At 45.6% G+C, this 24,535-nt stretch overlaps 1 protein-coding gene across 2 annotated transcripts in view; it reads right to left on the bottom strand.

Moving 5' to 3' along the window:
• GALNT18 (polypeptide N-acetylgalactosaminyltransferase 18) overlaps nucleotides 1-24,535 on the bottom strand; it is a 348,769-nt gene that overhangs the window by 85,040 nt on the left and 239,194 nt on the right. For both annotated transcript variants that reach the window (XM_036087930.2, XM_036087929.2), the window contains exons 4-6: nucleotides 13,267-13,450; nucleotides 11,492-11,689; nucleotides 6,978-7,092 (exon numbers count right to left, since the gene is read on the bottom strand). In XM_036087930.2, coding sequence (XP_035943823.2) covers nucleotides 6,978-7,092; nucleotides 11,492-11,689; nucleotides 13,267-13,450 — 497 coding nt within the window. The remainder of the gene's footprint in view (nucleotides 1-6,977; nucleotides 7,093-11,491; nucleotides 11,690-13,266; nucleotides 13,451-24,535) is intronic.

Genomic DNA, 24,535 nt, shown 5'->3' with positions numbered 1-24,535 from the left:
TTTTTGTGCATGGTGTAAGAAAGTGGTCCAGTTTTTGCATGTGGCTTCCCAGTCTTCCCAATACCATTTTTTGAAGAGACTGTCCTTTCTCTGTTGTGTCTTCTTAACTCCTTTGTTGTAAATTAATTGACCGTATATGTGTGGGTTTATTTCTGGGCTCTCCATTCTGTTCCAGTGACTCATGTGTCTGATTTTATGCCAATACCATACTGTTTTAATTTACAACTTTTCTTAAGTGCTATTTTAGCTGAATTTCACATAATGTAATATATAGCATATTTATCATTCAGTTCAAAATATTTTCAAATTTCCAGTATAATTTCTTTTTTGACCTGTGAGTTATTTAGAAATGTTTCATAATTTCTAAAAATATGGCTTTTGTCTGTAATTTTTAGTTGTGGATTTCTAATTGAATTCCATTGTGGTCAAAGAACATGCTCTATATAATGTTAATCCTTGAAATTTGTTGAATCTTGTAGTTATTAGATGCGGTGCTCTCTATATCCCATTGGATTCAAACTATTAATTATGTTGGTCTATCATTTACTTGGAGAAATTTATTAAAATCTTCCACTACATCAGTGGAGCTGTTGATGTCTCCTTATAATTCTGTCAAAAGTTTATAATTGCTATGTATTCCTGATAAACTGTACATTGTAGAAATCTTTATTTGTACTAAAACATGTTGTAATGGTATTTTTTCTAGTATTAATGTAAGTACAGCAACTTTCTTTTCATTGGCATTTGCCTGTTATTAATTTTTCTATCCATTTAGATTTTAACCTTTCTGTATTATTACATTTCAGACATGTTTCTTATAATAGCCTACAGATAATTTCAAAATTCCAATTTTAAAATGTTTGTCTTTTAACTTAGTCCGTATTAACTCACTGTATTTACTTATATATCTGGATTCATTTCTACCATCTCATATATTTTCTCTTTGTACCATCCTTTGTTTCTATTTCTCCCTTTCTTACCATTTTCATATTTTATTTTTCCTCTCTGCAACTTTGGAAGTTACACATCTCTTTATCTACGATTTTCATGGCTTCCCTAGAAACTTTAATATGTTTATCTCATCAAAATTGAAAGTCAACCAGTATCCTTTCCAACCTCATTAACATATAGGCACGTTAGAATACTCTAATTACAATCACCCTCTCCCAACTTATTTGCAGTTGTCATCATGCATTGTAGTTTTAATAATCCTGTAAGACATTACTATAGTGTTATTTACCATCAACATTTCTTTAGATTAACTCATAAATTTACTACTTTTTGAGCTAAGTATCCTTCTCTTATTTCAGATTTCCTTCTGGGATCATTTTCCTTATACTTGAAGTGTATCCTTTATAATTTATTTTAGTGAGGATCTGTTAGTAGCAAACTCTTGCAGTTTTTGTGTTTCAGAAAAAGGACTTTCTTTTACCCTAGTTAAAAGATATTTTTATTGAGTGTGTATATATATATGTATATATATATACACACACATATATGTACATATATAAGCTCACAATTATGTTCTCTCAGAATATTTAAGCTATTATCTCATGGTCTTCTGGATTCCATTATTATCACTGAAAAGTCACTTGTTATTCTATCGTTAATTTTTCGGTAGTCTATCTTTTCTCTCTGACTGCTGTCAGATCTTCTCTTTGTCTCTGGCATTCACTATAACATGTCTAAGTGTGAATATATTTGTATTTATCCGCCTTTGGACAGGTCAACTTCCTGAATCTGAGGGTTGGCATCTTTCACCAGCTTGGGTACATTTTCAGTCATTATCTCTTCAAATATTGCTTTTGCCTAATCCTCACTTTTTACCATCTCCATTTGGAATTCTAAGATGTTAGACCCTTTCCCTCAATTCTGTCTTTCAATCTCTCTCTCTCTCTCTTTTTTTTTTCGTATTTCTTTCTTCATATTTCTGGGCTGATTTGGAATAATTTCTTTAGGTATCTTTCCCAGTTTACTATTTTTTCCTTTAACAATATCCATCTGGATGTTTAATCCATTCATTAAGCTTTTAATTTCCATTTTGTATTTATTTTGTATTTTTTTTAAGATTTATTTATTTATTTGAGAGAGAGAGAAAGAGCATAAGCGGGAGGAAGGGCAGAGGGAAAGGGAGAGAGAGAGAATCAAGCAGACTCCTCACTGAGCACGGAGCCCACCAGGGGCTCCATCACATGACTCCATCACATGACCTGAACCAAAACCAAGAGTCAGTTGGATGTTCAACCAACTGAGCCACTCAGGCATCCCCATTTTTATATTTATTATGTTCGAAATTCTATTTTTATCCCAATATGACTGGTCTTTTTAATAGTCTCTTCTTAAATATTTCCAATCTCCTATTTATTTAAGATTTATTTCCTTTAGAGAGAGAGAGAGGGAGAGGCAGAGGAATAGGGAGAGGGAGAGAATCTCAATCAGACTCCCTGCTGGAGTGCAGAGCCCGCTCAATCTCATGATCCTGAGATCATGACCTGAGCCAAATCCAAGAGTCAGACGCTTAACCGACTGAGCCACCCAGGCGCCCCACGAATCTCCTACTTATTTAAAGCTAGTATACAACTTATTTCATATCCTGTGTCTAATAGAATCAATACTTGAAGATTTTGTAAAACAAATTTGGCTGTCCAACGCTTTTGCTCTTGGTGCTTTCGTTTTCCCTTGTTTGTTTTGTGATTTTTTTAAAAGGTGAACTCACATTCCTTGAAACTCTGACTGTGGAAAGTTTTATAGCCTGGGTTAAAGGGGTCTTTCCCCAGAGAGGGTTTGTATATATTTCTGTAGATGCCTAAGAACTTCCCACAACTTTAAGTTAAATTCTGCTTTTGAGATTTTCTGGACCATGAAGTATTTTGATTTTATGTCATAAATCCAAGGGAGGGATTCACAGAGGAGAATTTTTCCTCTCTTCTCATCATAAAATTGAAGTAGGCAATTTTTACCCTAACACTGGGGGTGAGGGTGGGAGTATTTCTAGCTCACCTAACACTGCGATAATTGGTCTTTGGAGTACCAGTTTTATGGGAGATAAGGTGGGGAGCCAGGGGGCTATTATATTAGACTCTTCATGTTGGGAAACCCTGAGGCTTTGTATCCTGTCCTCTGTACTCTGTGAAATTAAGAAATCATCAGCCTAAAGTCACCAGGTTCTTCAAATATAACAGACTCAGGCTTTCTCTAGGTTCCTATTTTCACTCATGTTTTGGTCTCAGTATTAATTTCCTTGGGTTGTTATAACAAAGCACCACAAGCAGGATCTCCTAAAACCACAGATTTATTCTCTCACAGTTCTGGAGGCTAGAAGTCTGAAATCAAGTGTTGACAGGGCCATGCTCTTTCCAAAGCCTTAGGGCAGGATCCTTCCTTGCCTCTTCCAGCTTCTGGTGGCCCCAGGCATTCCTTGGCCTTACTCCATTCTCTGCCTCCATCTTCACACGGTCATCATCCCTCTGTGCCTGTGTCCAAATTTTCCTTCTAAAAACACCAGTCAGGGGCACCTGGGTGGCTCAGTCGTTAAGCGTCTGCCCAGGGTCCTGGGATCGAGCCCCGCATCGGGCTCCCTGCTCCGCGGAAAGCCTGCTTCTCCCTTTCCCACCCCCCCCCCCCGCTTGTGTTCCCTCTCTCGCTGTGTCTCTCTCTGTCAAATAAATAAATAAAATCTTTAAAAAATAAAAATAAAAAAATAAATAAAAACACCAGTCATATTGGATTAGGGCCACTGTAACCCAGTATGACCTCAGCTTAACCTGATTACATGGGCAAAGACCCTATTTCCAAATGAGATCATATTCACAGGTACAGAGGGTTAGAACTTCAACATATTTTTGAGGGGAGTCAATTCAATGTATTTATTGTCTCTAACAATTTCTTAATTTCCTACCACCTCTTGAATGCTCTCTTGTATATTCTACCATTTTTATAGCCATCATCTATACAATCTTTCTGTCTCCTATTCGATGTCAGCTCTTATATCTCACTCTTTTCATTCTGCTTGCCCATAGCAATTCCCTTCTTTTTCCCACTGAGTTGTGGAATTAGAAATCAGGGGAAAAAAAGGCTTATTAGAAAGGAGCATAAAATAAGAATAAGGCTTTACATGGGGACTCAGTAGATATAATTGTGAATAGAGTAGAAGGAAATTATTGCATGGACACTGTAATACTTTTGGGGGGGATGCTCATAGGTCTTTTATCCCTAGATCGCTATGGTATATCTATCTAGGCTTTCACATCACAAGGATCTGGGGTTGAATCTTTTCTCAACGCTTATAAGTTGTATACATATGTAAGCTCTTAATTCCACAATTCCCTCATCTGAATAAAAGAAGTATTCTAATAACAACTACTTTTTAGGGATGCAGACGGATGGCATAGTTAGCAGCCAGAGTGGGTACTGAGTAATTGTGCAAACAATTCTTTCTCTGTTCCAAATGGGTAAGGACTTGGAATAAGTTGCCTCTGACTCAAAGAGGTGAAAAAGGAATGTCTGTCCTTTTTACAAACAATCCTGTGGAGTCATTGCAGGGGGATCCTAGATAAGGAAGGCGAGGCACTGAGATGTGAACTCACAAAACACGAAAGGAAGATACTAATAACCACACAAAATGTGAAAATCTATTTTGGGGATGATGAGTGGTTCTGGATCCCTTAAAGGGGAACCTGGAATTCAAGTGAACTAGCTCCTCCTTCTGCTTGCAGCTCTGCCCACCAACAGGCTGTTGGGTCCCTGCCTGAAAAACCACCTTTCCCTTCAACTACCATGACATGTCATCTCTGTCAAGCGGGAGGGAGGAAATAGAGAAAAAGAAACGCCAGGCAACGTTTTATACTGTATTTTACACCCTGAACACAAACCCCAAAGATTTTTACCACGTATCTGAAAGCCTCACCCAGGCCCCCACTCCAGAGCAGCTTTCTAATCTAGACAAGGAGAAGCCGGAGATCTCCCACCACCCCATGCCTGCCTCACATCCATGTGAGAAGAAGAGCTCATGCGTCTAACTCCTCTTGGTCTTTACCCAGACAGCACGCATATGGGAGGGGGCTCTACCTGCCCTGCCAGTTCCTGGCAGTAGCTCCTGGTGAAAAATAGTATGTTTGGGGGCCACCATGTACCCAGGAGTGGTGCTGAAACAAGGTGGTGAAGAAATGAGTGATGGAGGGAGAGAGCTGGAGAGGCCAGGGAGACGCTGTGGGCGCTGTCCTCTGTGAATCCATTAGCTCCCCACGAACCCCACGCATTCGGACGGCCTTCAAAGCAATTTCTCTGAGTTTCAGTGAACACGGGCATCTAAAGGTGTTTTCTAAGCTCAGCTTCAGCCAAGCTGCTCCTGCTGCCAGTCTTCAGAGCCCTAGGATTAAGTCTGGGCAATAAGTGCAGCCCCCACAGTGCTGGTCAGGCCACTGCAGATATTGGGAGATGCTCTGTGGAGGTGCCCCGCCTCCCTTTGGGGCAGGGCGAGGTCTGTCCAGGGTCAGCTGACTGGCCAGTGGGGGGGCAGGTCTAAGGAAGTTAGAGGTAAGAGGAGGGCGGATCCAAGCTGGAGTCCTTGAGCGGGAACTGGAGATACAGACACTGAAGCCAAAGGGGCAAGAGTGGGGGCATTGGTTGGAACCAGCCAGATGTTGGGGTGGTCTGCATGAGGGCTGATAGTGAGGAGGGATATCTTGGATGACCGCCAGAACACCAGCAGGTTCAAGGTCCTCTCCAAGGGCTGTCACACAAGGATCTGCCAGGCTGCTTAAAATTAAGATCCCCATGGACAGGACAATGGAGACCACTGTGGAGACAAGCCACAGTTTGAATGTTGGGATTTCTGTGAGGATAGGACCACAACCTGGGCAGAGGGGTGGGCTTCCCTCTAGGATGAGGTGCTTCATTGTATCTGTTATCACATTCCTGCCGACCACCAGGGGACCTCATGCGTCCCTCAGATGTGATGGGGGTGGGGTGTCATTTTGGAGTTATCTTTTCATGGGCCCAGGAGAAAAAGTCAGAGCCTAGAAAATGTTCCTGGGGCATGAGAAATTAAATGATGCCTATTGTGGATTTGCACCATGTGTTGATAGTTGCAAAAAGCCCTCTAATTTGGGGCAGGATAGTGGCTACCTCTGAAGAATGGCATGAGGTATGAACAGGTCTGAGTATCTGACCAGCACATGGTGGGGTCAGAAAACAGAATGGAGTGAGCCTGGCTGTGTTTTGCTCTTTATACCCCATGAGTTTATTTCCCTATAGCCCTCTTTTTCTTCTCTTCTCTTTTCTTTTTTAAGATTTTATTTATTTATTTGGGAGAGAGAGAGTGAGAGAACATGAGCAGGGGGGGAGGGACAGCGGGAGAGGGAGGGGGAGAAGCAGGCTCCCCACTGAGCAGGGAGCCCGATGAAGGGTTCAATCCCAGGACCCTGGGATCATGACCTGAGCCAAAGGCAGATGCTTAACCGACTGAGCCACCCAGGTGCCCCCCTGCAGCCCTCTCTTCACAAAGTCTTTAGGAAAGCTCTCTGGGCTGCTGTGGAGGAGGCAGAGAATATCAGAGTGAGAAATCCCAGGGGGAGGTGACTCTGAGAGGAAGTGACTCTGAGGGTCACTCTGGTCCAGCCACCCCTCGATGCCTGTAGGTCTCTTCCTGGAGCACATCTTTGCTCAGCCCTGAGGAGCCTACGTTTGGTTTTAACAAAGAGGTTGTTCCTGTAGTAGGGAGCTCGACTCTCCCATGTCCCCAGCCCTAGCCAAAGCAGTTTCTGAAGTCCTATTCTTCCCGAAAATTCTATAGGTCTCCTCCTCTGTCTCTATCCTGTCCCCAAGCAGCTCTGATCACACACATGGAGCAAGGTTAGGGACTAGACATTCAGAATCCATCTGTGACCCTTACCCTTGAGCTCCATTTCTCCACCCCCTAGACTCATTTACCTTTTGGGGAGCAGAGCCAAGCCCTCTGGGCGGGAACCCTTGCTTACCCTGATCCCCAGCTCGACATTCTCGCCTCCGTAGACCTCCATGCCTTCGTCCAGTAGGCCGATCTCCTGGAAGTACTGCCGGTCCACAATAAAGCAGCCGATGAGGGCAGGGCTCCTGCAGGGGTGTGGGGAGATGGGCCAGCAGTTAGCAGAGGGGCCGCTTCCTGGGGAAGGCCAGAGGAGTCCGAGCAGTGGTGCCTTCCTACAGGAGGATCTCTTCCTCTTCCTTCCTTTGCCCCCAGAGCCGGTGTGGGCCTCGTTCTCTCAGTGGCCCTCCCAGGCCCACCTTCACCAGCTGCTCTAGGGGGGCGGTTTCTTCAGGGTGGCGGCAGGGATGCTCCTGTCCCGGGGCCAGTCCTCATTGCGGGTGGTGCTGAAATGGGTGACAGCCCAGGGGAGTGGTGCTCAGCCCGCCAGCCGGGCCCGAGTGTCTGCATCTCTAGCTGCCCTGACACCTGAGCTCCAAACCACACAGCCGGTCTCTGTTTCTACCTGGGCACCCGAGCTAACTCCCCACCCTTCCCCAGCTTGGGTTCTGCACATCAACCTGGCTCACTTAGAAAGATCAGTTGGGGCTTTGGAGAGCATGGTAAATGACTTGGATTTTATCTGGAGGTAAAGGAGTGTCAGTGGGGAATTTTAAGCAGACTTTGGTATGAGCAGAAATAAGTGAGTCAGAGAAAGACAGATACCCTATGATTTCACGCTACATGGAATTTAAGAAACAAAATAAATGAACAAAGAAAAAAAAAAAAGAGACAAACAAAAAAACCAGACTCTTAAATATAGAGAACAAACAGATCTGTGCTTTTAAAAGAACCCTTAGGCAGCTGTGGGGTGACTGCCTGGAAGAGGCTGGGTGGAAAGAGGAATCCAGTTGGGAAGCTTGGTGCTAGGTCTAGGGAGAAATTATGACGTCCTTGACCAGAGGATCAGGAATGGGGAGAGGGATTGTTTAAAGACACATCTTAATGTAAATCCATAGAACTTAGAGACAGATGAACAGGTGAGAGAGAGGGAGGCATCCAGGTGCCAGCTGGCTTTGTGGCTTGGGTAATGGTGGGGTGGGGACCACCCATCAATGTGGGCTGTAGAGAAAAAGCTGGTTTCAGAAGGAAGAAGCATTCCCTACTGGGAAAACCGATCTGCAGGTGCCTGTGGGACACTAGGGGGAGATAGCCAGTGGGTAGGGCTTAGCGGATGGCCTGGGTCTCAGGCCGGAGCAACACATCCACAGCCAGTCAGTGCAGGAGCTGGAGGGCCTTTCCTGAGTGAGAGCGTGAGTGTGGGGCTCACCGGCTGTGGGCAGGTGCCCAGTGAAGCACAGAACTTCACTAGGAGTGATTCGGATTGGGAGAATCAGTGTGAGTGCACTTCTCTGCTGAGAGCATTAACTTACACAAATGACTTTGAATTATTCCACTGCACACAGCTACCATTTCTAGCCCTTGTTTAGCATCTTATCAGCTGGTGGCTGAAGGAGTTGGAGGGGAACAGAAAGAAAAAGAGAAATGATGAAATCTCAGCTATGAGAAAACTGTCAGTCACATGCAAATGGACCCATCTTTGAAATTGGAAACTCATCAAGGTGGAGAAACAGCTCTTCTGCAGGCCATTGCTTTGGACAATGCCGGTACAGGAGGCTGCTCAGGCAGAGACTGGAGCCTTGGGGTCCCTGCCCCTCCTCCTTTCAAATCACAGCATTTTATTCTGGATGGGCTCACATTTCATAGACCGCGGGCAGCCAGGGCAATCAATCTACTTCAATCCACTACTCCGAAAGTAGGCTGAGTTCCTGCTCTAGTGGAGGATGCTTGATCCTGTCCTTGGAGTTGCATGCTATGAGTAAAGTCCCTGCTTGGCTGTGTGTCACTGAGAAAAGTTCCCTAGCTTCTCGGAGCCTCTGATTCCATATCTATGACACAGAATCAACTATAACCTCACACAGATTAAATTAAATAATGTAAAACCTTGAAAACCTCTGGGGCATGATGGTTACTTGAAAAATCATTTAAAAAGATGCACTTGCACATTGAAGAAGCCCAGAGAATCCCCTCTTTAGATGCATGGTGATTTAAAAACATCAGCCCGGCAGAGTGGGCAGAGTGAAGTCTCAACCCTCTCCTTGACATTCTTGAAATGTTGAATATTTCAACATCGTGTTCCAAGACATGCAGGAAGGGGTCTTCCCCCATTTGGCCAAACCCACTCAGGGAAACATCAGAATCTAAAACAGTTACTGTGCAATGAGCATAGGCCACTTCAGACAGTCTATTACTTATTAATCAGCTAGGGTATGAAGTGGACCCAGTCAGCCTGAACGTGTTATTGGCTTATACCTTACCTCGTTCCCAAAAAGATTAGAGATAGCTTACAAAAAATGTACAATACATTGAAAAACAAAATACATAAATGTCTGAAAAGACCAAAAGTTCACAACAAATTGGGGGCCAGTTAGAACACAGCATTAGGTCCTCCTTCACAGTTCTTAAAGGAGACCCACAAAATTGATGCTAAGCTTCCTGGTAGCCAAGGTGAAAATGAACAAACATGTCTTAGAAATAAGATTTATAGTTCCCATGTGAAAATTTCATACTCATTCCTTGGGGCTAACAAGATTTTCTTTGACTAGCCGTCAGTTTGAAAGAAATTTCTCATGTCAGTCTTCTTAGAGGTCACTTTGGGACATAGTGAACAACCCTCTCGAAGACGTCACTTTAGAAAGCAATAGAAGGTATCTCTGGACTCTTTTTATAGCTTACATCATGGGGCACAGCACTGACGTACAGCTCCAAGGAAACAGGAGCCAAAGTGGGCAAGGTATGTTTTTATAACCCACAGCTTTCTGTGGGGTTATCTTCATCTAGGAATAAAATCAATAATGTTCTTCCCAAAAAACTTCCATGAATATAATTTCTCTCGGGCAAGTTTTTGACAAGAATTAGGTGATGAAAACTTTGCGCTGAGACGATACTCTCTGTCAAGGGCCTAGAATGCAGGTTTACTATGACTAGGCCAACACATTTCAAGATGAGCAGAACAAAGCAGCGAATATCAGTGCAGTCTTCTGCAAGAATGTTCCCTGCATGACAGCATACCTCCTTCCAGGATCATTCAGCATGCTGAACGGCAGAATGCAGCCATGCCAGTTCTGAGTTCAACAGTGGGTGTCTATGGGATGACAACTAGATGTGGAATCTAGCTGACCTAGGTTTGGATCCTGGCTCCACTGCCCACAGCCTTTGGCAGGGCCATTCTCCTTCCTCCGTCTTGCGGGTTTTCCTCATCTTGTAAAACAGGGATGACACAATGAGCTGTCACAAGGTTATAATGAGGAGCAAATGAGACCATGCGTGTAAAAGGCCCTTTCACACAGCAATACCCGAACAAATATTTAACAACACAAAATCGTGGCAGGGGCTAACAGGTGGGTAACAGAGATAACTGCGGGAAAGCTAGATAGTTCTCTTCCATCCTGTTTTAAATGTGAATACAGTTTTTTCTTCTGGCAAGGAAAGATGTGATCTCAGATAATAATCGCCCACTTTCAATTAGATTTTTCATAATCTTTCTCCCTCAGGTAATACAAAGCAACATCAGTTTCTAATCTCCTCTTTCATTCCAAGAATTGTCCCCTGGGCCACCTCTGGTGCCATCTGTGTATTTAATGGGCAGGACTCTGCAGAGAGCATAAAGGCACCCGATCTGTGACTAACCAGACAGAAATAAGGGCTGGTGGTGTGGCTGTTTCAGAAGTCCCGACCCAGAGAACAGAGGCTGCACAAGGGAGTCATCTGGGGTCTGGGAAGGCAGCAGTGAAGGCAGAAAGAGCTTGGGATCCTTGAAATGCAGTTTGAAGCCACTTTTAACTGAATCCTACAGGATAAACTCAAATAGCAGCAAGGCATAGAAGCTGCTGTGGGGTCTGATCTTGCCTCTCTGCCCCTCCAGCCTCATTGCATGGGGCTGTGTCCTCATACTCCTCCTCACAAAGGTCCCTTTATACTTCCTCTGTGTCCATGAACTCACTCTATCTCTTCAGCTATGAGTGTTCCTGCCCAACCTTGCCATCTACTATATGCACTTAAAAACAAGTGCAAAGTCTCCAAAAAAGATTCTTCCCACTTTCTGTGCCGTTTCCTCCAGCAATCATTTATTATTCTAATTATTTTGTCTGTCCTCACTAGACTGCAGGCTTTTGGGGGCAGGAACTGAGTCTTAATCACTCTGGATCCCCAGCACCCAGCACAGCCGTTGGCTCTCAGCAGGTGTCCCATAGTGATGTGTTGAAATGAGTAAGTTTGAGCCTCTGAATGGATTCTGGGTGCCATGGTTCTATTGAAAGGGATCATCAGGGCCTGTGAGTGGTGACTGAAGGTCATTTGTAATTCCTTTCCAACCCCCACCCCATCATCCCACAATGGGGCTGGAGTTTGGGGAATAAGGGTTGAGCTGGGAGGGGAGCCCTTGCATGGAAGATAAGACGGAGAGACCTACAGGTAAGGATGCTTTACCTGATTGGGGCGGTGGAGTTCTCCAGCTTCCACCAGGCCTTGGGGGGGTTTAGGTAGCGGCACCACAGCTCCCAGTCAAAGCCCTGGGCGGCCAGTGGGTACTCTTCTATCTCAAAGTTGTCATATTTGATGTTGTCAAAGGATGGTGAGATGATCCGTTTCCGGTTCTCCTTTATGCGGGTGAGCACAGGTTCAGCCCTGAGCAAGAAGGAGGGAGAAAAGGGTGACTGCTTCCAGGGTGGATAAATACTAGACTGGAGACTCCTAAAGCTCCTTCCCCTGCAGAAAAAGGCAAAAAAACTACCTGGCTATTTGCTCCAGCGGGTTGCTCTGCCTCCTGGGAAGGATACCTGTTTAACCTCCACCTCACCGCCCCCCCCATACTTCTGGCTTGGCAAGAGGCCTGGCCACTCTTGCAGCATGTCCTGGGCTGACTGAGAGATTCTTACTGCCTTAGATCCTTGTGTCTGTTCGCTTTCCTTTTTTCCACTAAAAAAAAAAAAAAAAAAAAAAATCAAGACCTAAGAAAGAAGAAAGAAAGAGATCTGAGGTTCTATAGGAAGCTTTCAACCTGGGCTTTGATTTTGCTAAAATTCAGTGTATCAACCAGGAGGAAAAGGCAGAGGAGGATGGCAGAGGCATGGAAGTGAGAACAAACTTATTTCCACCAATTACTCAATGCTGCTTCAGTCCTCCAGACGAGCCACCCCATCCCACGTGTTCTCCACTGCCCGAGGAGTGGTGGGGAGTAGCGCTTTCCAAGCAGCCAGGAGGCCCCATGGGCACCAGGCAAGTGAAGTGTTTGCCGACAGGAATGATGAGCTTCTTATTAATAATGCATTTGTTTCATAATTGTTTATTCAAATCAGCTTGAAATAGTAAGTGTCCCTCTCCTCTTCTGGCCATAAATCCAATGAAAATGCTTTTTAAATAGTCACAAATGGCAAGCAGGGACTTCAACTATAAAAAACAGCTTCATTGCAGCCTTAATTTGAGCCTGTTATGTAAAAGCATGCCCAAATCGAGCCATGTAGTGTGCATGCCTGGCTGCTCCTTCCTACTTAAGGGCCCTCCTCACCCCGGCTCTTTGCAAAGCCACACACAGTGGGCCGGCCACAGTGCACCAGCCGGCCCTGCAGGGATATGGGTATCAGGTGCCCCATCCCTGCTTGGCTGCAGCCACTAAGGCCATATACCTTTTCTCTTGCCCCACGTGGCAGCTGAGCAGCCCTGGCCAGGGAAAGGAAGGTTTTGTAAGACCCAGTTTCACCAGTAGGGACAATCTGAGATCCATGTTATGTCTGGCCTGGCATTTTGGGGGGGGTCCCACCTGTGATAACATCAAGCTACCTTCTCCCCCTCTGACCCCTGGGCCTTGATCCTGTCTGTGGGGTTGGGCTCCTGCCTCAAGTCTGGTCCAGTTGTCCCTTGCTGGGCAGTTGCAGCCCTGTCCTTAGCTGGGCTGGTCCTCTCAGCTTTGCCCTTGGCATTTACCTTCTCCCAGATCCCGCCTCCTAGAGGCAGACACTAGCCAGAGTCACACCCTATGTCACCATAACCTTTAGACACTGTGCTTTGACTTGTTGACCCCCAACTCTCCCCCGCCTCGAAGGGCCAGCCCTGTTGCCTACATCAGTCACACATCCAGATCTCAGCTGTTCCCAGAATTCTCTCCTTTCCCCACTATGACTGAGGTCCCAGCATGCTTTGCACTCCTTTGAGCTACAGCCCTGGACCACACTGGGACTCATCTTCCTCTCCTGATGGGCACTTACCAGCCCACATTGAACTCCACATGGGCATCGAAGAGGGCCACTACGGGGGCGGTGGCCACCCTCCAGCCGCTGACTCGGGAGCGGATGAGGCCTTCCTGCTTGCTGTGGCGCACGACTTTGATGAAGCCCGGCTTCTGGCCATTCACCTTGTCCACATACTCTGTCAGCTTCTCCTTCAGCTCCTCTGGGAGGGAGGAAATGCATCGTTAGCATAATGGGGGAAGGTGTGATTAAGATATTCACCCTCTTAGGGTGAACTGACTCCCCCAGAGAGAGGCTGGAGGGTCCATTTCCCTCTCCAGGTCTCCTTAATCTTCCCCAGGATGGCCAGCACCACTCAGCTTTGAAGGGAAACAGTTTGTATTGAGCTCAGCAACTCGCACAGGGCCACGTGCTTTACACATCCTGTCTATTTAATCCTTACAACCAGCCCATGGGAAAATGGGCCTCAGAAGGGCTTCTCAATTTGTCCAATGCCATGCAGTGTGTGAGTGGCACAGGCTGGTTTCAAGCCGGGTCTAATGACTTCAAAAGCCATATTCTTCTCATCAGCTCAGTGGCCTCTTTCTTCCCCAGTGCCCTCCATTGGAGCTCCTCTAATGCCCAAAGAAAGCTTCCATCTGTGAAGATTACAGCCTGGGACCCAGTCCTGCCTGGATCTCCATCTTTCCAGGAAGCGGATGACCAGGCATTACGCCACGTGAGCAGTTGGTATTGGTTTGTTGCCTGCTGTCACCTGGCTAAGCATCTGATTCCCCTGCTTCTTCATAAATGTGGATGGCTCCTGTGGGCTCGCCTCTCAGCTGGTGATAGCAGAGCCGCAACATTCACTGGGTTTTCCACAGCAGTTCAGGCAACTGCCTATGCCACCCCTTTCCCCAGGATGACCGGAGTGGGCTGCATTCTCCTACGTGCAACCACTGTACCTCCCCAGGACTCAGTTTCCACCCTCTGCCTGTGTTCTCCAGGACTGCCCCTTCATGTGCCCTCCTCCACCTTCTCAGCCTGCCCAAGCCCAGGCCCTGGAGCAGACCCACTTGGGCTGAGCCTCGTCCCTATCAGAGGACGGCAGGAGCTCCGTGTCCCTTGGTGCCCAGTCCGGGACCCTGCCAGAAAAGGGTATGAGGTAGCAGGCACAGTGCCGGGCAACAGTGGGCGTGCCCCATGGCAGCAGCCCTGTGTACTAGAAAGAGGATGGTGTTTGGAGTCAGCAAAACAGCCTTTTAAGGCTGCTTTCCATGTATTAGTGCTATGATCCTGGGCCTGTTACTGAACTAGTTGTTGATATCTAGGTGGATGTCTGGATGTGGTGAATGTATTTCCCATGTGGTAAGGACATGAATTTTGGGGAGCCACAGGGTGGATTGTTAGGGGTTGAATTGTGTCCCTGCAAAAAGATATGCTGAAGTCTAACCCTAGTACCTTAGAAGATGACCTTATTTGGAAATAGGATCTTTGTAGATTTAACTGAGTTAAGATCCTTACGTCCTAATCCAATATGACAAGTATTCGTAAAAATGGAGGAACTTCGGACACAGACACAGATGCAAAGAAGGAAGACAAGTAGGGAAACAGAAAGAGAAGATGACCACCTATAAGCCAAGGAAGATCTGAAGGTACCAGAAGTTAGGAGGCCTGGAACAGATCCCTCTCTATCACCTTCAGATGGGGGCATGGCCCTGCTTGATTTGGACTTGATTTTGGACTCCAGAATGGTCAGACAATAAATTTCTATTGTTCTAAGCCACCCAATTTGTGGTACTTCATCATGGCAGCTCTAGGAAACTAATATAGTTGTTATGAGGATTAAATGGGATTAACATTTGTGAAAAATGCATAGCACGTTGTAGATGCTCAAAAAAAGAATGCTCCTTTCCCCGCTTCGTCAATTTCCATCACACTGGGAGTTTTAAGAGAAGAAGGAGCTGCAAAGCCTTCTTCCTGTGCTCTGGTTCAGGACCACCTCCTCCTGCTCTGCCCTGTCTCTAGGTTAGAAGTCTGCAAGCAGCAAGGCCATGGCAGCCAAGCAGGAGATACGAGCATGTGCAGGGACCTCGTGCCCAGGGAAGACCGTCAGGCATGGTGGCCACTGCCAGAACTGGTATGTCCTCCCACAGACATTGATTTCAAATCTTCTTCCACACGATGCTGGTCAAACAAATCGGTCTGGATGGATGGGAAGGATATGGTCCCTAGGCATCCCTGCTTGAGTTCTCATCACCTTGGTGAGGGAACTGGGCATCCAGGGCAGAAATGCTGAAAGGGAGGCAGGAAACTTGGGTCCTAGGCAGCTACCAACTTGCTCTGTGATCTTGGGCAAATCCCTACAAATGCCAAGACCTCAGAGTTAGTTGGACAGGATTTTAACTTTTGTTTTGCACTGATTACCCATCTAAGGTTTGAATCCCCTCTGGCTAGCTTGATGAGTGATCATCCAGCCCCTGCAGTGACCAGAAACACTACAGCCCATTCCTTAGTGGGCCACTCCAACGATTAGATGTTCCAAATGCCAGCATCCTTCCACCTCCACTCACTTATCCAAGATTTATTTTGGGGCCAAAGGGGGCAGATCAAATTCCTCTTCCACATGACAACCACTTAGAGTGAAAGACCATCCTTAAGTCCTTGCTGGGATTTCTCTAGGTCAAATGTCTTTAGTTCCTCTGTATATTTCCTCACATCTGTGAGTTCAGGTTCTTTTATCATGCTGAACTTCCCTCAAAGTATGTGCTTTTCTTTAACACTTTTAAATTATGCACCTAGAAATTGGCCTAATACTTATGGAGTAAATTGGGCTATACAGAATAGAATGAACGAATCACTTCCCTTATTCTAGAATCTATGCACCCATTCATATAGATGAAGGTCACATTAATTTGGCCTGCTTTTGACTCAAATTGAGCTTCCTGGAAAGACAGCTACAGGTCCTTTTCACGCGGTGCTGCTAAGCCAGGCTCCTTCATCCCTTTTCTTCATGGCTGCATGCATGTGTTGGTGCATGCTTGTGTGTGTGTGTGTGTGTGTGTGCATAAGCATGCTCTGAGCCAAAACATAGGCTCTTATGTTTAGTCCTCTTTCATTCAATCTTTTTAAAGATTTAACCATCTCTCTGAAGTCAGAATGTCTTGTCCCTGATTCTGTTGTCCAATGGCTTTGTGATCTAGCCCTCCAGCTTTCTGGCTTCTGCAAAAGTGATCAGCATATGGCCTCGATTATCATTCGAATCATCCTTGTACACAGCGTGACCCTTTTCCCAGAGTTAGGGCCAATGAGGCCTGTCAGGCTTTCTCGTTCCAGCCTGATGAAAATTCAGGTGACTTTTAGGCTGCCGTTAACACACCACGTATCTCACTTTAGCAGCTGTGAACATGACCTCATGATCTCTGAACACACAGCCGACTGGGGAGGCCTGGAGGTACTGCTGTCTGCAGGTGTCACGAGGTCGGCCATGCAGTGGCCTAACTCAATGTGCCCCATGCTTACAATGTCTTCAAGCATGGCTGCCAGGAGGCCTCTTAAAACATTTCCTGTTCCATCTCTTCAAAGGTCCACCTCTCATCTGTCCTTTTAGAAAATTTTAAATAGAACTCAAAAAGCCTAGTATTTCAACTTTTGAGGGTGGCATGAGTCTGGGAACTTGGAATAAGAAGTGGGCTAATACCAAAGGATACCTTTCCTCACCCGCAAGGGGGACATACTTGTCCTCTTCTCTCTCTTTCCACCCCTTGGGTGAGAACCACTGCCTACAGGACCACTGTTGTTGAGTTTATTGGTGGCACGGGGCTGTGGATGACTGCCACCCAATGATCCTCCAAGAATCCTGCCTCCCTGAATTCGCATCCTTGTGTAGTTGCTCCACACACTGAATCCGGACTGACCATAGGGCAACAGGATGCAGCAGGAAGGACCCAAGCTGGTGGCAGGCCTAGGCCTTAGGAGGCCTTGCAGCTTCTGCTTTCATTGTCTTGCTGCCCTAAGTAAGGAAGACCAGCCTCCTTGAGCTTGAGAGGCCCAGGGAGTCTCCATTAATTTAGGCCACCCCACTGAGGCCCAGACATGTGAGTGAGGCCATCTTGGATCCTTCAGCTGACTGTAAACGCAGAGGGAGCCCAGCTGACACCCTTTAGTACAGACATGAGCTGCCTTATTGCAGAATTGTGAGCCAATAAATGGTTGCTGTTTTAAGCCACTAACTTCTGGGCTGGTTTGTTATACACAAAGGCTAACAAAACAGGCTCTATTATTCTGGTATGGTGCTGAGGTTATAGTAAGATTGTGAACTCCTGATGCACAGGAAATGTGAAGGGCCAGACAGACACAGAAGAACCACTGAGAAGGTGGCAGCAAGAGAAGAAAAGTCTTTGCTTCTCATAGGAGCTGCTTGCACCTTTGTACCTCGAGCTCTGTTAAAAGAACTAGAATAAAGGTTTCTGGTGGACCAGCTAGAGAAAAATTCTGTTCTCAGCCTGCCGCATCCTGGACATTGGCTACTGATTAGAAGACAGCATTCCCTTAGCTCTGATCCAAAAGCTGCTATCAAAATTTGAAAAAGTCCTGAAATACTGCAGATAATATTGGCTCATAGTCTTTGCAAAGTACCTTTACCTAATTAGGTTTTCATGTTTTCCTTCAATTTTTATCAGTTGCCAAAACATGAAAGAACTATCTCAGAGGCATTCTGCGTTTGCTAGGAAACTGTGGTCCAAGATACTGCCTATTACATATTATCTATAATGTATATATGATAAATACCTCTCAGAACTCAGCTCAAAAAAACATATGAAGAACTTGTGGTTTTCTTTATACATAAAGACAAATCCATAACCCCTCATATTGACCTTTTTGCCAAGGCTGCCAGGAAGCTCAGAGAAAAATCTAATGACTCATCACAGGGTTTAGCATTTTTGCCTCTCTACCTTTGCTAAAGATTTGATATTCAACTTCTTGTCTCCAAGCTGCATTCTTTTACTTTTTTCCCCCTCTGTAAGCTACCTTTAACTACTTCTTGAAATATCTATAAATAACTTTCTTAAAAAAGATTTTATTTATTTGTCAGAGAGAGCGAGAGAGGGAACACAAGCAGGGCGAGTGGCAGGCAGAGGGAGAAGAAGGCTCCCTGCCGAGCAGGGAGCCCGATGTGGGACTTGGTCCCAGGACCCCGGGATCATGACCTGAGCTGAAGGCAGATGCTTAACCGACTGAGCCACCCAGGCGTCCCTCTATAAATAACTTTTAATAAAGTGTCTTGGTGGAGCAGGGCAGGAACATAACTGTGGAAAGAAGGGGAAAGCTGTATTTCATGTCTGTTTTAATGTGTTGGGGAGAGAAGAGGTAGGGAGTCTGCTCTCTGTGACTTTGCCAGATTTAGAATCAATGGTGGAGTTGTCAATAGCCAGTGTTGAGGGAGAAATACAATTTGCACCCTGCCTGGGGCCAGGTGTCATCCCGCTTGTGTTGCTTCCTCCAGCCCTCCTACTGTCCACAAATCCCTACTCTGCTGACATCTGAACGACCTCTGTGAATCAGCTCTCCTGGGAGCCGAGCTCATCAAACACCATGCCCCTCTTAGGAGGTCACAGGCCACTCCCCACCCTCCCCATGTGGTACCTCCCCTCTGAGCCCAGAGTGCAGGCTGCTTGCCTGCTTTCCCTCCTTCAGACGTAGGAGCCAAGTCAAAACGCGGAATTGGACCAGCCTGGTCAAACAGAGCCCTTTCTTTCCTCCCCGTATCTGCCCCCGTGCTGCTCCCATAAAAAGCAATTAGCTTCACAGGGTCATCCCAAAAGAAACAAAATGCAGGCTGAGCAGGAGAAGTCTGGTACTAATGGCTGTTAATCTGATTTAAACACCTAATGAGATATTCTCTATCTCTCACAGAAAGGAAAAGAAAGGATCAGGAAATTGATGCCGGATGGAGCTTCGCTCTTTAGAGGGCAGCTCCAAAGACATCTTTGCAGAACGGCCTGCCCACTTCCTCATCACTGCTTCCAGGGCTCATCTACACCACAGATGACTTGGCCTCAACTCGTGTCTCAGGGTCTGCTTCTGCGGGAACCCAAACTAAGAAGTCATCCGTTCTCCAGGACACTAGGGTCCCCACCAGCATGTGAATTTTTAACCCTTGACGGATGTATACGATGTGTATGTCTATGTGTAGGATGACTGAAGTTCCTCTACCCCTCTATCTCTGCATTAACTGGCTACTGTTTCATAAAGGAAATAATAATAATAGTAATAATAATGATGATGATGTACCAGGCATTTATGCTTTGCACATAACATCTCATTGAAGTCTTTTGACAACCCTATGATGTAGTTACTATTAATATCGTATTTTGAAGACAAGGAAATTAAGGCACAATGTGACCCTGGGAGTAAACGGTGAAGTCAGGATTTAAATCCAACTGGGCTGGACCCAGAGTTCACACTCAGTAATCTCCATGCTGCCTCTCTAGGATAAAAACTGGTCCACATGAGAATCTGCATGGTTGAAACACGGGCTCCGGGGATTGCCCTCCACAGAGTCTGATTAGGTAGATCCGGGGCCAGAGACTGAATTTCACACAAGCTCCCGGGGAGATTCTGATGGGTAGCCAAGCCTGTTAACAACTGAAATAAAGGAGCATCGGTTTTGTAACAGGCGGGAAAAGGAGCCTCCCCTGTAATAGGTGTGGCTCTAGCCCTTGGCAGGAGACATCAGACTCCGTCTGAAAAAGGCTCCCCACACCCCACCTGCCCAGATAATTCCCTCTTCATTCTTCCAAACCCCCCGGGGCTCCGTCTTGCTGCTCTCAGTGACACACCCTTCATTTTCCAGTCGGTTTTCAATTCTCTGTGTGTGGCCGTCTTTAGATCTGCTGTTTTGGACGATCCCTGTAGTTCCTTAGCTGCCCTATGCCCACTGTCTTTTGTCCCTTCTGCCCAGCCCCACAGTTTCACGTGAGCCGGCCCTGCCCACCTCCCTAACTCAGTGCTGTCCCCCAAACCCAGCTTAGATCAGAGGTCTCCAGTGCTGGGAGGGGAGTGTGAACATCCCCCACTGAGAAATGCTACTAATTGCTAGTCTCCAATGGTGCTAATTTAAAGATTAAAAGCACAGCACATTTCTGTTTATTCTTCCAAGAGTGAACAGTAGCTGGTCTTCCTCAGATCAGAAGATTAACCGACTCTCCTCTAAAGCCATTTAGGGCCATCGAAACACAAATGATATGTCAACACATTTTAAAAGAGAGATTATTCATTAGGATGCAACAGTTGTCAAACCTGCCTGATCATCCACTTACCCAAAGAGCTAAAAAATGAATAAATATAGATGCCACCCCACCCCCACCCCCTTGAAGAATCTGGAGGGGACTGTGGGCTCAGGCCCACTGATGAATGATGGTGAGCTGGCTGAGACAGCCATGATCCCAGGATACACCCAGGGCAGCCTTGCTTTGTGCATTCCTCTCTCTTTAAGATCACTTTGGACAAGGCTTCAAATCCTGGGCAGTTAACAAATGCTTGCAACAAGTTTTCTTCTTCTGTCCGATATACTTACCAGCTGTACTTCCCAACCGCTCCTTTAATCGCTGCATTCTTTAAAGTCAATTGATACTGAAGTAGATTTGCAATGGCCTTAAATGGATCTCCTTACTCAGGACTTGGGGAAAGGCTCCACCTGGGAGCCCCATAGATGGCATTTAAAGGAGGACGGGAGGGTCCAGGCAGAGTGTCATGATCTTTCTGGGAGGCTCCCAGCACTAATTCAGTCTTGGCAAGTTACAGCAAGCCAGAATTACCACCCCAAACACCCAGCCATCTGTTTCTGGCTCTATTCTTTCATGTCAGAGCCAGGCATTAGTGGCGACCAACCCCACAAAATCTATGCACTCCTCACTTTGTGGGGTCTCCAAAGCCAGGCTCTCAACATCCACTAATACCTTCTTATCTGCTTCAAAAGGACTTATTTTCCCAAAGATCCTGTATGCTGTAATCACATCGTCAGAACTGGTTTTTGAAGACAGCAGTGGCAGGTGTAAAAATGGTCCCCCAGCCAGTCAAGGATGTGTTAGGTGCAAATCAACGCTACTCTTTCTCTCTCTCTCTCCCTCCCTCCCTTCCTTTCTCTCTTTCTGTCTCTACAACAACGAACCCAAACTCGATTTATAACATTTGCCCATGTCTGTGGTATAAATACCACTGCAAGAGCTGATTTCAAGCTATTAACCTGATGCCACGGACCCCGAGAGATGGGCATGCAGCGTTGAGGAAGGGTATGCACGATCAGCTGGCGACAGTTCAGGTCAGCCCAGCACACTGGTGCTAATGCCCAGCTGGTGGGTGCTTCCCCCTACTTAATATAGAATGGGCACTGTGCTCTGTGCTTGAGAGCTACTCATCCCATTCTTCACTCATTCATCCAGCAATGGTGTATTAAGCACACATGAAGTACTGTACATTATTCTGGATACCCATCTAATTGAAATCTCACTACCACCCTGCAAACAATGACATTTATAGCTAATGTTTATTTATTTAGTGCTTACCACATGCCAGGTTCTGTTCCAAATCCACTTCATATATTTCTCATGCTGTACTCTCCACAACTATGATGCTACTCCAGGTACAGTGTAGTATTAGCCCCATTCCATATATTAGGCACTCCGAGCACAGAGAGGTGGAGGCATTTGCTCAGTGTCCCAGGGCTGGAAGTGGGTAGGATGGGGATGCAAACCCAGACACCCTGACTCAGGTCCATGTTCTTAATCCCAAATATGATTATCGTCAAACGACAAAGGCGAAAACTCAAGGAGCAGACTTTCAATGGCATATCCAAAAGGACAGAGATGGTAAAGAATGAGCAGGGGTTCAAACTCAGATCTGTCTGACTCTAAAGACTGCTATTTGCCACTCCGCCCCACAGCCTACTAAAGGAGCCACAGGCTTCAGGCCTCCCTCAAGAGCCTTCTATGATCACTAATTCAGTTCAGAAAGAAAATATTCTCTTCTAGCTACTATGTATCCTTAGAGCCCAAGGGAAGGGATCAGACTGCCGCACTCAGCTTCCTTTTGACTAGAGGGCTGGTAGAGTATTCACACACAAATCTTTTTTTTTTTTTTTATGTTATGCTAGTCACCATACATTACATCATTAGTTTTTGATGTAGTGTTCCATGATTCATTGTTTGCGTATAACACCCAGTGCTCCATGCAGAATGTGCCCTCCTTAATACCCATCACCAGGCTAACCCATCCTCCCACCCCCCTCCCCTCTAGAACCCTCAGTTTGTTTTTCAGAGTCCATAGTCTCTCACGGTTTGTCTCCCCCTCCGATCCCCCCCCCTTCATTCTTCCCCTCCTGCTATCTTCTTCTTCTTTTTTTTTTTTAATATATATTGTATTATTTGTTTTAGAGGTACAGATCTGTGATTCAACAGTCTTACACAATTCACAGAGCTCACCATAGCACATACCCTCCCCAATGTCTATCACCCAGCCACCCCATCCCTCCTGCCCCCCACCACTCCAGCAACCCTCAGTTTGTTTCCTGAGATTAAGAATTCCTCATATCAGTGAGGTCATATGATACATGTCTTTCTCTGATTTACTTATTTTGCTCAGCATAATACCCTCCAGTTCCATCCACATTGTTGTAAATGGCAAGATTTCATTCCTTTTGATGGCTGCATAATATTCCATTGTATATATATACCACACCTTCTTTATCCATTCATCTGTCAATGGACATCTTGGCTCTTTCCACAGTTTGGCTATTGCGGACATTGCTGCTATAAACATCGGGGTGCACATACCCCTTCAGATCCCTACATTTGTATCTTTGGGGTAAATACCCAGTAGTGCAATTGCTGGATCGTATGGTAGCTCTATTTTCAACTTTTTGAGGAACCTCCATACTGTTTTCCAGAGTGGCTGCACCAGCTTGCATTCCCACCAACAGTGTAGGAGGCTTCCCCTTTCTCCACATCCCCGCCAACATCTGTCGTTTCCTGACTTGTTAATTTTAGCCATTCTGACTGGTGTGAGGTACCATCTCATTGAGGTTTTGATTTGGATTTCTCTGATGCCAAGCGATGTTGAGCACTTTTTCATGTGTCTGTTGGCCATTTCAATGTCTTCTTTGGAAAAATGTCTGTTCATGTCTTCTGCCCATTTCTTGATTGGATCATTTGTTCTTTGGGTGTTGGTATAGATTTTGGATACTAGCCCTTTATCTGATATGTCATTTGCAAATATCTTCTCCCATTCTGTCGGTTGTCTTCTGGTTTTGTTGACTGTTTCCTTTGCTGCGCAAAAGCTTTTTATCTTGATGAAGTCCCTATAGTTCATTTTTGCCCTTGCTTCCCTTGCCTTTGGCGATGTTTCTAGGAAGAAGTTGCTGCAGCTGAGGTCAAAGAGGTTGCTGCCTGTGTTCTCCTTTAGGATTTTGATGGACTCCTGTCTCACATTGAGGTCTTTCAACCACTTTGAGTCTATTTTTGTGTGTGGTGTAAGGAAATGGTCCAGTTTCATTCTTCTGCATGTGGCTGTCCAATTTTCCCAACACCATTTGTTGAAGAGACTGTCTTTTTTCCATTGGACATTCTTTCCTGCTTTGTCAAAGATGAGTTGACCATAGAGTTGAGGGTCCATTTTTGGGCTCTCTATTCTGTTCCATTGATCTATGTGTCTGTTTTTGTGCCAGCACCATACTGTCTTGATGATGACAGCTTTGTAATAGAGCTGGAAGCCCAGAATTGTGATGCCGCCAGCTTTGCTTTTCTTTTTCAACATTCCTCTGGCTATTCGGGGTCTTTTCTGGTTCCATACAAATTTTAGGATTATTTGTTCCATTTCTTTGAAAAAAGTTTATGGTATTTTGATGGGGATTGCATTGAATGTGTAGATTACTTTAGGTAGCATTGACATCTTCACAATATTCGTTCTCCCAATCCATGAACATGGAACGTTTTTCCATTTCTTTCTGTCTTCCTCAATTTCTTTCATGAGTATTTTATGGTTTTGGGTGCAATTGTAAATGGGATTGACTCTTTAATTTCTCTTTCTTCTGTCTTGTTATTGGTGTATAGGAATGCCACTGATTTCTGTGCATTGATTTTATATCCTGCCACTTTACTGAATTCCTGTATGAGTTCTAGCAGTTTTGGGGTGGAGTCTTTTGGGTTTTCCACATAGAGTATCATATCATCTGCAAAGAGTGAGAGTTTGACTTCTTTGCCAATTTGGATGACTTTTATTTCTTTTTGTTGTCTTATTGCTGTGGCTAGGA

This window comes from Halichoerus grypus, chromosome 11 (assembly GCF_964656455.1).
Source record: "Halichoerus grypus chromosome 11, mHalGry1.hap1.1, whole genome shotgun sequence".
NCBI classification, from domain to species: domain Eukaryota; kingdom Metazoa; phylum Chordata; class Mammalia; order Carnivora; family Phocidae; genus Halichoerus; species Halichoerus grypus.
The sequence above is the reverse complement of the archived record's forward strand: the minus strand, read 5'-3'. Positions and strand labels throughout refer to the sequence as shown.